Source organism: Martes martes (assembly GCF_963455335.1).
Source record: "Martes martes genome assembly, chromosome: 6".
Classification (NCBI taxonomy): Eukaryota; Metazoa; Chordata; class Mammalia; order Carnivora; family Mustelidae; genus Martes; species Martes martes.
In genome coordinates, this window is record NC_137893.1 from 83710977 (window position 1) to 83725932 (window position 14956).

Below are 14956 nucleotides of genomic sequence, written 5' to 3' on the forward strand. Positions count from 1 at the left end.
GAAAATAGACTCAAAGTGGATGAAGGACCTCAATGTGCGAAAGGAATCTATCAAAATCCTTGAGGACAATGCAGGCAGCAACCTCTTTGACCTCAACCGCAGCAACTTCTTCCTAGGAACATCACCAAAGGCAACAGAAGCAAGGGCAAAAATGAACTATTGGGATTTCATCAAGATCAAAAGCTTTTGCACAGCAAAGGAAACAGTTAACAAAACCAAAAGACAACTGACAGAATGGGAGAAGATATTTGCAAACGACATATCAGATAAAGGGCTAGTATCCAAAATCTATAAAGAGCTTATCAAACTCCATACCCAAAGAACAAATAATCCAGTCAAGAAATGGGCAGAGGACATGAACAGACATTTCTGCAAAGAAGACATCCAGATGGCCAACAGACACATGAAAAAATGCTCCACATCACTCGGCATCAGGGAAATACAAATCAAAACCACAATGAGATACCACCTCACACCAGTCAGAATGGCTAAAATTAACAAGTCAAGAAATGACAGATGCTGGCGAGGATGCGGAGAGAGGGGAACCCTCCTACACTGTTGGTGGGAATGCAAGCTGGTGCAACCACTCTGGAAAACAGTGTGGAGGTTCCTCAAAAAACTGAAAATAGAGCTACCCTACGACCCAGCAATTGCACTCCTGGGTATATATCCTAAAGATACAAACGTGGTGCTCCGAAGGGGCACGTGCACCCGAATGTTTATAGCAGCAATGTCCACAATAGCCAAACTGTGGAAAGAGCCTAGATGTCCATCAACAGATGAATGGATAAAGAATAAGTGGTATATATACACAATGGAATACTATGCAGCCATCAAAAGACATGAAATCTTGCCATTTGCGACGACGTGGATGGAACTAGAGGGTATCATGCTTAGCGAAATAAGTCAATCGGAGAAAGACAACTATCATATGATCTCTTTGATATGAGGAAGTGGAGATGCAAGGCGGGGGGGGTGTTGGGGGGAGGTAGGAAAAGAAAAAATGAAAAGATGGGATTGGGAGGGAGACAAACCATAAAAGACTCAATCTCAAGAAACAGACTGAGGGTTGCGGGGGGGAGGGGGGACGGGAGAGGGTGGTGGGGAAATGGACATTGGGGAGGGTATGGGCTATGATGAGTGCTGTGAAATGTGTAAACCTGACGATTCACAGACCTGTACCCCTGGAGATAAAAATACATTATATGTTTATTAAAATAAAAAAAAATTAAAAAAAACAAAAAAAACAACTGCTTTCTCCCAATCTCTCTGAAAGGGATCATTTTTTCCCCTAAAACTCTGAGAAGCAGGACGGCTCAAGTTCCGGTCTCCACATCATTCCTAGACTATGTCTTAACAGTGTCATGCTGTTGGGGCAAGAGAAAAACCAAACATCCCCTCATCCCCTTTTATTTTATTTTAAAGATTTTATGTATTTATTTGACAGAGAGAGAGACAGCGAGAGAGAGAGAACACGAGCAGGGCACGCAGGAGAGGGAGAAGCAGGCTCCCCACTAAGCAGAGAGCCTAATGGGGGGGCTCGGTCCCAGGACCCTGGGACCATGACCTGAGCCGAAGGCAGATGCCTAACAACTGAGCCACCCAGGCGCCCCTAGTTTTTTTTTTTTAATTATTATATAAAAGATCTTATTTATTCATTTATTTACTTATTTATTTATTTAAAGGTTTTATTTTTAAGCAATCTCTATACCCAACTTGCAATCACAAGCCTGAGATCAAGTCTCGCATGGTCCACTGACTGAGCCAGCGAGGCACCCCTAAACATCTTTTACAGAAGATGTCTTCTAATGGTTCCCCTTTTGGGATGTATTTCTTCTTTTCCTTTTTAAAAAAGTTTTTAAAGTTTACTTATTCATTTGTCAGAGTGAGAGAGAGCACAATTATGGGGAGCAGCAGAGGCAGAGGGAGAAGCAGGCTCCCCATCAAGCAGGGAGCCAGATGTGGGGCTCAATCCCAGGACCCTGGAACCATGACCTGAGCCAAAGGCAGACACGTAACAGGCTGAGTCGCCCAGGCGTCCCTTGGGATGTATTTCTAAAGAGGAAAGGCAGCCTTGGTAGAAGCCAGAAGCAACTTCTAGAAGAGCACAAAGCGTCTGCCTTCGATTCAGGTCCTGATCCCAAGGTCCTGGGATGGAGCCCCACAGCAGGCTCCCTGATTGGTGGGAAGCGTGCTTCTCCCTCTTCTACTCCCCCTGCTTATGTTCCCTCTCTCACCGTGTATCTCTCTGTCAAATAAATAAATAAATAAATAAAATCTTTTTTAAGACATGGAAAAGCATAAAGCCTGAGCACTTTTTAACCTTTTTATATCCTTATTTTTGTTTATTTTTTATTCTTTTAAAGTAATCTCTACACCCAGCTTGGGGCTTAAACTCACAACCCTGTGATCAAGAGCTGCACAGTCCACTGACTCAGCCAGCCTGGTGCCCCCAAATCTTTTTATGTCTTTAACATTTAAGCTATTTTTGGGGTGCCTGGGTGGCTCAGTTAGCTGAACCTCCGACTCTTGATTTTGGCTCAGGTCATGATCTTAGGGTTGTGAGCTCGAGCCCTGCAGTGGGCTCCTCGCTGGAGGTGGAGCCTGTTTAAGATTCTCTCTCTCCCTCTCCCTCTGTCCCTCCCATTCCCCTTCTAAAAAAAAAAAAGGTAGTTATTTCTAACAATCACCAGATAATTGTTTGACTCAGCCTTTTACATATACACAAACACACAACATGTCACAAACACAGACACATAAATATGCACACAAACCACAACATACACAAACACACCCGAATATTCACATACACAAACGCAGATACACAAACACACACAGTCACATGCAAAAAATACATACGCAGAAAGCCCTTGTTTGTGAAACGAAATTAATATGGTCAGAAGGCATTTGTAAAACCTATGTCTACGGAAGAAAATCATTATTCATTTATGAAAAAAAAGTAAGTATTTTAAATTTTTAAAATTATTTTTTGTTTTAATTTTTATTTGTTTTTTTAGCAATTTTTAAAAAGATTTTATTTATTTATTTGACAGACAGAGATCACAAGTAGGCAGAGAAGCAGGCAGAGAGAGAGGTTGGGGAAGCAGGCTCCCTGCTGAGCAGAGAGCCCAATGATGCGGGGCTCGACCCCAGGACTCTGGGATCATGACCTGAGCTGAAGGCACAGGCTTTAACCCACTGAGCGACCCAGGCGCCCCTGTAAGCATTTTAAAAAACATTTTATTTACTGAAGTAATCTCTATACCCCATGTAGGGCTCGAACTCACAACCCCAAGATCAAGAGTCACATGTTCCTCTGACTGAACCAGCCAGGCACCCCAAATTTAAGCAGTTTTTTAAAAATATTTTTTATTTATTTGACAGAGAGAGAGATCACAAGTAGGCAGAGAGAGGAGGAAGCAGCCTCCCTGTCGAGCTGAGGGGGGTTTCACTAAGCAATCTACCCACGTGAAAGGCTCAAGAGTCAGAGGCTGGCTCTCAGAGGCCTTTATTAACCTTTTATTGGGTGGGCAAAAGGATTGGGAAAATCAGCAAAGCATCAGGCCATGTGTGAAGACTAGGGGTTGGGAGACACCAAAGAAAGGGAAAGAAAGGGCTTTGAGGGCCGCTGGGGTGGCTCAGTGGGTTAAGCCTCTGCCTTTAGCTCAGGTCATGACCCAGGGTCCTGGGATTGAGCCCCACATCGGGCTCTCTGCTCAGCAGAGAGTCTGCTTCTCCTTCTGCCCCACCCTCTGCTCATGGTCTCTCTTTCTCTGACAAATAAATACTAATTTCTTTTTTTTAATTTTTAATTATTTTAAGATTTTATTTATTTATTTGACAGAGAGAGAGGGAACACAGGAAGGGGGAGTGGGAGAGGAAGAAGCAAGCTGGACCCTGAGATCATGACCTCAATGGAAGGCAGAGGCTTAACGACTGAGCCACCAGGCGCCCCTCTGACAAATAAAAAAAAAAAAAGAGAGAGAGGGCGAGGTCTTCAAGGGCTGAGGAGAGTAGCAATTGATGTGGACAGTTCTGGGGGAAAGGAGGTGGGGGGAATGGGCACCTAGGCCCTGAGGAAGAAAGAAGAAAAGCGGATGGAAATATCTGACATGTCTTGAAACCAACGGGGAGATGTGAATCCAGAATGAAGTCTGTCCTCCATGAGCCATGGCTGCTAGGAGAAACTCAGAGTTAGAGGTGACAGCAGTGGGGTGGGAAAGATGCTTAGAAATAGTTAGTGGTTGTATGCTTAAGAGCAAACGCCTTCCGGGAACAGCCAGCAGGGACTGTGGGAAAAGGGGAGACCCTCTTCTCTCTGGGGAAGTTTGTGTCTGCTTGCTTCCTCTTGACACTATCGTCCCCCACGCAGATCTGCTTCCTTCACCCTGAGGTAGCTCTACTATCCCAGGGGTATATCTGCACCTTCTCAGGCTGCTATCCTTCTGGGGTTTTTTTTCCTGTCTTCTCACAGCTCTTCCAGCTACAGCTTAAATGTCTCCTCCTCCAGGAAGACTTCCCTGACTCTCCAATCTCCAAGAGTTAGGACTGCTCCTATGGCCCCTAGTGCTTCCCTCAGCACCCACCATATGGGTCTACATGGCCCTGAGTGACTCAGTATTCCCTAGGCTGGGAGCTTCTTGAAATGCAGGTTGTGTCTTACTTTCTAGGATACTCCCCAGTTCCTCGGTCAGGGCCTGTGACACAGCAGAAACTCAGTGAACCTACAGAAACAAGGGAGGATGGAAGGTTGGAGATCTTCACGGTCTCGGAATAGGTCCTTCCCAGTGACACCTGCGCTGCTTGAAAGGCTTGTTTTAGGCTTGGTGAGGTGCAACTGGAAGATGAGGTGGTATTTCTAGTGTCAGCAGCCGGTGCAAAGGAAAAGAGTTAGGGAAGGAGGAGAGGGACAAGGAAGCTGAAATTGTATCCCTTGTGAATATTTCCCACCTGTAACTTTCTGCAGGCTCCGGAAGTGAGTAAGAGAAGAAAGGAGAAGGAAGAGGAGGCCGAAGAGCAGTAGGACTTTGCCTGTAGATCATAACCACCAGGTGGAACATGGGCGATAGTCGCTCATTCTATTCTGCTGCGGGTCTGAGTCCATTGGTTTCACAAATATTGATCGAGCACATGCTATGTGCCAGGTGTTGTTCTAGGTGCTGGGAGAACAGCAATGAGGAAAATATGGTGCTCATATTTTGGGGGGTAGAGGAGGTAACTATCTATAGTAAGTCAGGTGATAATATGTGTTACAAAAAAAAAAAGCAGGCTACAGAGGGAGGACGTGGGGAGCGGCTGAGTTCATATAAGTTGGTAGGGAGAACCTCTCTGATGACTTTTGAGCAGACATCTGAAAGAAACAAGATTGGAAGCCAGTGGGTATCCAGAGTGAGAACATACCAGTCTGAAGGAACAGCAGGTGCCAAGGCCCTGAGGCTGCTGTGTGCTGGGTGTGGAGGAGGACCTTCAAGGAGGCCAGTGTGACTGCAGCAGAAGGAGGGAGGAAAGCAGTTAGAAGGGAGATGAGAGGGATGACAGGCAGCACTTCCAATGTCTGGAGGTCAGGGAGATGAGAAGGGCAAGTGGTGAATGGAGAGTAATGGCCCTGGTGTCCCACAGACCAAAAGAAAGAGTATTGTTTGCAGATCAGGGAGGTCAAAAGCCATGGAGCAGTCCGGCAAGAGAAAGCTGAGCTCAGGACTGGGCAGTGTGGAGGCCACCTTACCAACAGCAGACTCGGTGGAGTGGAACAGGTTCTAGAGAGACTGGGAAGCTGAGGTGGGGAGGTCGGTAGATGACAATGCTTTGAGCAGTCCTAGTGTAGAGGGGCGCACAGCCTTGTATCTAATCATCTTAAGCTTCCCGGCATCAGGTATCTCTTAGCTGAGCTGATTCTTGGAACTCTGCTTCCCTCTCCACCTCTTTTGCACACTGGTCTCCTGTCTCCCATCCTCTGCTCCCCGCCACCCTCCTTCCCCTCCCCGCCACCCCAGCGGAGATGAGGGATTAGCGCCTGAAGTCAGCCCAGGTTTTATTTTTTGTTCCTGGTACCAGTCAAGGCATGCCTTGTGAGACTAGGGTGGGGACGCACACTATTAGTCCTCAGCCATCGTAGGCTTGAGGCTCCCTAAATCCCTCATCAGCCACCCCTAGAGGATCTGCCTGGGAAGGCAAACAGCGTTAAGCAAAAGCTTATTGATGACTGCCATCTGGTGGTCATTTTAGGAACTGTCCTGGATCTAAATCTGGGACCTACAAGGTGGTGCGAAGAGTTGAGTGAGTTAGAATAGCACTTACTAAGCGTTCGGTAAAAGTGGGCTACTGTCATTACTCTCGTGGTTTGGAGGAGTCTGCTTAAAATAAATGTGTCCCTTGGCTTCACTTCCAGCATTTTTTGAATGAAAAGGAAATATCCTAAAAGGAAGTCTCTTTCTCTCTCTCTTTTTTTAAATATTGGTAAAGATAAGAGTGCTTCTTAGGGGACCAAGTAGGATATTGTGTATACAGTCAGATGATCTAGATTCAAATCCTGATCTTGCTAGTGTGTGACCTCGATCACATCGCTTAAGTGCCCTGAGTCTCAGTTCCACCAAACCATAAAATGGGAGCATTAGAATTAAAACGATACCAGGTAGAGAATGAAAAGAGCTCTCAGTAAAAGATGCTTTCCCTTCGTAAACAGTAGCGGCATACCAGCTCTCAATGCTGAGGGTATATTGCTCAAACGTAGTGGTTCTTGGGGCACCTGGCTGGCTCAGTCGGAAGAGCGTGCAACTCTTAATCTTGGGGTCATGGGTTCGAGCCCCACATTCAGTATAGAGATTTAGTATTTAATATAGAGATTACCAAAAAATAATGAATAAACTTAAAAAAAAAAGTGGTTCTCAACTGGGGGCAATTTTGCCTTCCGAGGGAACATTTGGCAACATCTGGAGATATTCTGGGTTGTCACAAGGGTGAGGGGATGCTACTGGTGTCCAGTGGGTAGAGGTCACAGATGCTGTTAAACATCCTCTAATCCAGGGAACAGCCCTCTATAGGGCAGAATTATCTCATCTAAAATGCCAATAGTCCTTAAATGGAAAAAATCCTGGAGCTTCCTTAAATGTGGATTCTTCTTGCCATGTTATGGACATATAGGACCATACCTATTGGAAAAGTATGAGAGGAGCAGAGTGATACATGAAGCTGGAAAGGGATTCCTTGTACAAGTATGTGCAGGAGCAAAATGAGGCTCCAGGTTACTGCACTCTCCATGATGGTAGCCATGAGCCAGCCATATGTGCCTATTGACACGGAAGTTGAAATTACTCAAAATGGAAAAAAATTTTTAAATTGATCCCTGGGTTGTAGTAGCTACCTTCCAAGTGCTCAGAAGCCATAGGTGACTAGTGGACAGCACAGATATAGAACATTTCCATCAGCACAGAAAGTTCTATAGGACAGGCACTGCCCCACAAGGGGTCAGCACAACCAGGCATTGGTGGGACAATCCCCAAGAGAAAAATGAGAAACTAAGGATGTGCAGAGAGAAAGGGATCAGGAGAAGTGACAGCATACACCCATGAGATGGTTAAGCAAGAACAAAGGTGGTGTTTAGTAAAAGGCGAAAACAGGTCACACACAGGTTTAAAACAGGTCACACTCATGTGCACAGTAACTGGTCTATGCAACCCACCCTCCGCCAAGAATACTCTTCAGCACCTAGAACTCAGGAACGCTGAGAAGTTAAGCGGAATCGACGGAAGGCCGGCTAGGGAGAAGGGAGCTATGGCTGAGGAGCGCCATCCCTTTCCTCCTCTTCTTCCTGGCAGGGTTCAGTTCAGCTTTCGGTACAGCGTTCCCATCCCAACAGGGGACCACGAATCCATCGTACTGACGGAGGAATGCCTGCGGCGAGCTATTTTGCTTAAAATCTTGGGGTCCTTGTAAAGGCCGTAGGCATGCCTAATGAGGAAAGGTAGACAGAGGAAGTGCAGGAGCATACGGGAGATTTGGAAGATCCAGTACAGGTAACTCAGCTCCTTGAACTGCTCTTCGATGACGCCGTGGATGAGTATGACTATGGAGAAGCTGATGAGCTCATAGGCGATGATCCACGTGGTGTAGCACAGCAGCCCCAAGTACTTGTTCCAGTGGGTACAGTAGATGAGCAGCAGACTGAAGGCGATGGTGAGGGTGCCCAACACAAAGCTGATGCTTTTCTTGTGGGTCAGCATCCAAGACACGACCTCAGATTTTGTTTCCTTGTAGATGCTGACTTTGTCCTCAAAGCCGATGGTGGAAATGTGGTTCAGGTCAAAGATGAGGAACTGGATGGTGTTCAGGGCAGAGAAGATGCCCACCACGAGGCAGAACGTTCTGTCTTTCATTTTATACGTGTTTTATCGCGGCGTACGCTGCAGGGGGGTAAAAATAATGGAGGTCCATCACAAGATGGTAGAATTAGCCCTTGATAAATTCCTCGAGCCACTGATGGAAATGGGAGAGCTTAGAGTAGATTGGCATGTGGACAGACAATGGGCCCAGGGTCCCGGGACAGGGCGCCTGGCTCCCAGCTTGGACCTAACTAGCTATAGGTGATCACGTCACCGGCAAGTGAAGACCTCACTGGCCCAGGACACTCCTTAGGTAGTTTGAAAGGCAGCTCTGTGTGAAAGGCAGCTGTGCTTTAAAGTGGCAAAAAGGGTGTTCCCGTCGGTACCAGGCTGGTGGGAATTAGAAAGCTCCTACATCTGGAACGATGAGGGAGTCAGTTTTGGGCTCTTCTCTGGGGTATTCGTCTCTCTGATGTCAGGAAACTAGCATGGTTCCTCAGGGGCCTGGAATCATCCCTGTATTTTTTTTTTTTTTTTTTTTTGGCAGTAGCAATTGTTTCACTGTGATAAAATATACATAACATAAATTTTTACCATTTTAGCCCTCTCAAATGTACAGTTCAGTGACATTAAGTACCTTCACACTGTTGGGCAACCATCCTCACCATCCATCTCCAGAGTTTTTTTATATATTCCCCAAGAAAAGATCCTGTACCTATCAAATGCTGACTCCCTGTGCCCCTCCCCCCAGCCCTTGTTACCATCATTCTACCTTCTGTCTCTAGGAATTTCACTACTCTTGTCCCTCATCTAAGTGCAATCATATAGTATTTGTCTTTTTGTGCCCAGCTTCTTTCATTTAGCATAATGTTTTTCAAGTTCATCCCAAATAATTTTTTGAAGGATATATTTATTTGAGAGAGAGAGAGAGAGGATGTATAAGTGGGGGGGAGGGGCAGAGGGAAAGACTCTTCAAGCAGACTCCCCATTGAGCATGGAGCCAGATGCAGGGCTCCATCCCGTGACCCCTGAGATCAGGACCTGAGCCAAACCCAACAGTAGGATGCTTAGCCAACTGAGCCACCCAGGTGCCCTCAATATCCTTACACCTCATTTCCCACTATCGTGGCAACTCTGGCTAAGGGGACACCCCCACCCCTCCACTAGGCTCGTTATTTGCTCCTTGTTTAGTGACTGGCTGGATTATTTTGGTAAATTATATTCTTCTCCCTTGCACCTCAACACCCCAAAGTGTGAAGCTTTTTTTTTTTTTTAAGTAATCTCCACGCCCAACGTGGGGCTCAAACTTACAGCCCCGAGATCAAGAGTTGCATGCTCTACTGATTGAGCCAGCCACGAGTCCCACAGTGTGAAGCTTCCGATGTTGCTTATCAGGGAGGGACAGCTTAGGGTGTGCCCATAGCCACTCTAGGTTGACAGCGGTTTTGGAATTTTGGAAAAGTTCTCTTCCCTCTTTCCTAATTATACCTCAGTTGTTCAGGTTTAATAATTGCTGGCTGATTGCTCTATTATTTTCAGTAATGCCCTAGGGCATAAATTGCTCTACAGACTAATCCAATCAAATTCAGGCTCCTTCTAAGGAACAGTTTCAGTGTTTGGTATTTTTTCTGACCCCAGGAGGAGAGTTTCTCCTAGCTCTTTCTCTCTCCACTTCTCTCCTGAAAACTAGCTGGCCTACAGTTTAGCCTGTATCTTCATTGGATTACACTTCTCCTACCAAGTGAGTATGCAACTCTTGATTGCAGGGCTGTTGCAGGTAGGGTTTACTTTTTTGTTGTTGTTTCCATTCATTTATTTAATTGACACAGAGAGAGAGAGACAGTAGAGAAGAAACACAAGCAGGGGGAGTGGGAGAGGGAGAAGCAGGCTTCCTGCCGAGCTGTGAGCTCCACGTGGGGCTGGATCCCCGGACCTGAGCGGAAGGCAGACACTTAACGACTGAGCCACCCAGGTGCCCCAACAGGTAGAGTTTACTTTTTAAGAAATTAAAAAAAAAAAAAAAAAAGGAAGACCCAACTACATACTGCCTATAGTAAGCATACTTTTTTTTTTTTTTAAGATTTTTATTTATTTGACAGACAGAGATCACAAGTAGGCAGAGAGGCAGGCAGAGAGAGGAAGGGAAGCAGGCTTCCCGCTGAGCAGAGAGCCCGATGTGGGGCTCGATCCCAGGACCCTGGGATCATGACCTGAGCTGAAGGCAGAGGCTTTAACCCACTGAGCCACTCAGGTGCCCCAGTAAGCATACTTTATATATAAAGACAGAAATTGGCTGAAAAAAGATGGGAAAAGATATACCATGTCAACACAAATCAAAAGAATACTGGAGTGGTTGCTTTAATATCAAATAAAGAAAATTTCAGGGCAAAGAATAATCTCAGCGATAAAGAAGGTCATTCCATAATGATAGAGGGGTCAATTCATCAGAAGGATATAACAGTTCTAAACATTTATATACCCACTAATAGAGCTTCAAAATATGAAGCAAAAACTGATAGAGTTATAAAGAGAAATAGATAAATCCATGATTATAATCAGAGATTTCAATACATGTCTCTCAGTAATTAATAGAACAAGTAGACAGAAAATTAGAAAAGATATTAAAAGACTGAACAATACTATCAACCAACTTGATCTAATTGACATTTGGAGAACACTACACCTGACAATAGCAGAAGAAATGTTCTTTCCAGGAGCGCATGGAACATTTATCAAGATAGAACATACGCTGGGCCATAAAACTGTTTTCAGTAAATTTAAAATGATTCAAACCATTGAATTGAATTGAAATTAAGTTACAAATAATTAACAGAAAACTTTCTGGAAAATCCTCAAATATTGAAACAAAGTAGCACATTTGTAAATAACACATAGATCAAAGAAAAAATCCAAAGGAAGTTAGAAAGTATTTTTAACTGACTAAAAATGAAATATAACATATCAAAATTTGCGTGAAGCCATTAAGGTAGCACTTGGGGGAAATTTTATAGTACTAAGTGCCTATATTAGAAAATAAGTCAGGTCTTCAATTAATGACCTCAGCTTCTACTTCAAGAAAAATATAAAAAGAAGAACAAATTAAATTCAAAGTAAGTAGAAGAAGGAAAAGAATAAAGATCACAGTGGAAATCAATGAGACAGAAGACATAAGGAAGAGATAAAATCAACGAAACCAAAAGCTGGTGTCATTAAAAACTTAAAGCCTCTAGTCTGGCTGATCAGAAAAAGAAAAAGAAAAAAAATTTAGTATCAGGAATGAGAGCAGTGACTTCATGGCACATTCTACAGATGTTTAAAGGATAATAAGGGGGTTGCCTGGGTGGCTCAGTGGGTTAAGCCTCTGCCTTCGGCTCAGGTCATGATCTCAGGGTCCTGGGAGAGAGCCCTGCATTGAACTGTCTGCTCAGCGGGGAGCCTGCTTCCCCCTCTATCTCTGCCTGCCTCTCTGCCTACTTGTGATCTCTCTCTCTGTGTCAAATTAATAAATAGACTCTTTTAAAAAAGGGATAATAAGGGAGTATTGTGAACAGTTTTATGGTAATAAACCTGACAACGTAGATAAAATGGGCAAATTAAAAGACACAAACTAGGGGCACCTGGGTGATTCAGTCAGTTAAGCGTCTGCCTTTGGCTCAGGTCATGATGCCAGGATCCTGGGATGGAGTCCCGTGTTATGCTCCCTGCTCAGCACAGAGTCTGCGTCTCCCTCTGCCCTTCCCCTCAATGGTGCTTTCTCTCTCTCTCTCTTTCAAATAAATAAATAAAAATCTTAAAAAAAAAAAAAAAAAACACAAACTACTAAAGCTTACTCAAGAAGAAATAGATAACCCCAGTAATCTTATATCTGTTTTTTTTTAATTGGATTTGTAGTTTAATACTTCCCACAAAGAAAATTCCAGGTCCAGATGGCTTCACTGCTGAATCCCACCAAGCATTTAAGGAAGAAATAAATAACAATTAACTGTACATAAACTCTTAAATAAAATTGAAAAGGAAGAAATACTCCTTTCTATGAAGCAAGCATTACTCTTGTAAGGGCCTATTTTGCCAGAGCAGCCCCACCTCGGTTGAACACCCATTTTGTTGTTTATGCAGTAAAACTTAAATTGACGTACCCGCCCCCCTCCGGGAACTTATTTAAAAGCAGGTGGGGTAAACCAGTCCCAGGTAACAAAGCCCAAATACAAGGGTGGGTCAGGTCAGGTAGAGATAACAGCCTGAATGCGGGGATGAGTCGGGTCAGGTGGAGACATCCAATCAGTAAAGCGCGCACTGTCTCCCTAGCTACCAAGGAGTGTGGGCCCCCCCCCTTTTGGGCGCCAATTCTGACCAAGGTGATAGGCTAGTTCAAATGTCTACTACAGGGTAAATTGTAGTTCAATTGGCCACCCGTGTGTGACCTAGCATGACTGTGCAGCTTTCTCTGTGTGTTACAATCTCATTCGCCACCTGTGTGTGGCCAGGCCCAACCACTTGGCCTTTGCTCTATAAAAGTTAGTCTGGGAGGCAGGGAGGGGTCGCTTCTTTGCAAGAGACGTCCCTGGCCGGTCAGTTTGATTCTTGATGCTTGGCGCGAAATAAAGCTTTGCTTGACCTTCATTTTGTATCAGCCTCGCTCCTTTGACCATGAACCCATTATGGGGGGACCCAACACTCTGATGCCAGAATCTGATGAACACATTATAAAAAACTACAGACAAATATCCCCTATGAGCATAAATTCAAAACTTCTAAACAAAATTGAAAAAAATCTAATTCCACAATATATAGAAAAGAGCATACACCGTGACCAAGCAGAGTTTATTCAATTCCAGGAATATTCATGTTTGTTTTATTTTTATTTTTTAAAGTTTTTTCTTTTAATTTTATTTATTTATTTGACAGAGAGAGAGAGCACAAGCAGGGGGAGCGGCAGGGAGAGGGAGAAGCAAGATTCCCCGTTGAATAAGGAGCCTGATGCAGGACTCTATTCCAGGACCCCAGGATCATGACCTGAGCCCAAGGCAGACACTTAACCAACTGAGCCACCCAGGCATCTCTTCATGTTTAGTTTAATGTTTGAAAATCTATCAAAGTAATTTACCATATGATCATGTCAAATAGAAAAAATTTTGACAATACAAAACATTTGTTCCTGATTTTTAAAATCCTTTAGCAAACTAGTAATAGTAGGGAACTTTCAATTTGATATGGGACAGCTATGAAAAATCTACAGCTAACACCATAATTAATGGAGAAAAACTGAGTGCTCTCCCTCTAAAATCAGGAACAAGACAGTAATGTCCCTTCTCAGGGCACCCGGCTGGCTAAGTCAGGGAAATCTTGATCTTGGCGTTGTGGGTTTGAGCCCCATGTTCAGTGCAGAAATTACTTAAAAAATAAAATCTTTAGGAGTGCCTAAGTGGCTTAGTCAGTTAAGTGTCTTGATTTCAGTTCAGGTCTTGATTTCAGTTTATTATATGTTAATTATACCTCAAGAAAGCTATTAAACAAATACTTAACATGATGCCTAATGGGGTGCTGGGTGGCTTGGTCTGTTGAGCCTCTGCCTTCGGCTTGGGTCATGGTCTCAGAGTCCTGGGATTGAGCCCCACATCGGGAAGCATGCTCAGTGGGGAGCCTGCTTCTCCCTCTCCCTCTGCCCCTCTCCCCTTGCGCTTGCTTTCTCTCTCTCTGGTGCTCTCTTTCTCTCTCTCAAATAAGTGGAGAAAATCTTCTTAAAAATGCCTCATTTGAAGTCGAGATTTGCTCAATTTGTCTTCCATCCTGGCTTAAACTGCTTCCAACAGTTTCTGAAACAGAATGCAAAGTGACGTTTGTTGATCTATGGTTAAGTGTAGTCTTGTGCTCTCCTACATGACTGGCTTATTAAGTCATCAACGGCGATTTTGTTTCTTCCACTAAACCGCAAAATCCTCAAGGTTGGGCCTTGTACCTTGTCCTTTTTTGTATCCTACCACCAAGGCCTGCACTGTGACAGACACAGAACAGTTTAAACAAATACCTTTTGGTGAACCGAGTGCATATCGCGCTCTTTGACAAATCTGGGACCAGGGGGACTCAGGACAGAAAATGAAGAATGATTTTCACTATTTTTTATTCTTTTACTTATCTGGAATATAGCATAGAGGACATAGGGGGAAAGACCACGGCACAAAGCTACCCCAAGCCACCACTTGTATCCCTTACGCCCCAGCTGCCTGAGATACAGCTACAGATTGCCTGCCCTAGGGTTGAATTAGAGAGCTGTGGGTTGAAGGTGGAGGAAGACATACACCAAGGTGAAAGGATTGCCGGCCTACAAGTCAGCTTCATTTCATTCCCTTGCTGTCTTTATTTTGACCTCTGAGGTGGTGCAGACTGGAAAAGGAAGGAGAAACTCAAGGAGCACGTGATATAAAACAATGTCCTTTATTAAACACCCTCAATGAGCAGGTGGTCCCATTTCAGATTATAATTACATTTCTCTCCAGGTTCCCCCCCAAAAGGTGGCAGTAGGAGCTTTACAGCGGAAAAGATCAGCAAAAGTGAAAGAGAGGGAGCTAGAACTACCATCAGAACCTGGGATTCCTGCCTGCCGGCGGGGGGGGTGGCGGGGCGGGAGACAAGGGCTAACA

General features: G+C 44.5%; 1 protein-coding gene across 1 annotated transcript; it reads right to left on the reverse strand.

The window, feature by feature from the left end:
- Positions 1-7817: 7817 nt before the first annotated feature.
- Positions 7818-8372, reverse strand: TMEM217B (transmembrane protein 217B; the record flags this gene model as incomplete). The annotated part of the gene is made up of 1 exon (XM_080805717.1): positions 7818-8372. The coding sequence occupies one exon, from the start codon at positions 8370-8372 to the stop codon at positions 7818-7820; it is 555 nt and encodes a 184-aa protein (XP_080661843.1).
- Between the last annotated feature and the right edge of the window lie 6584 nt (positions 8373-14956).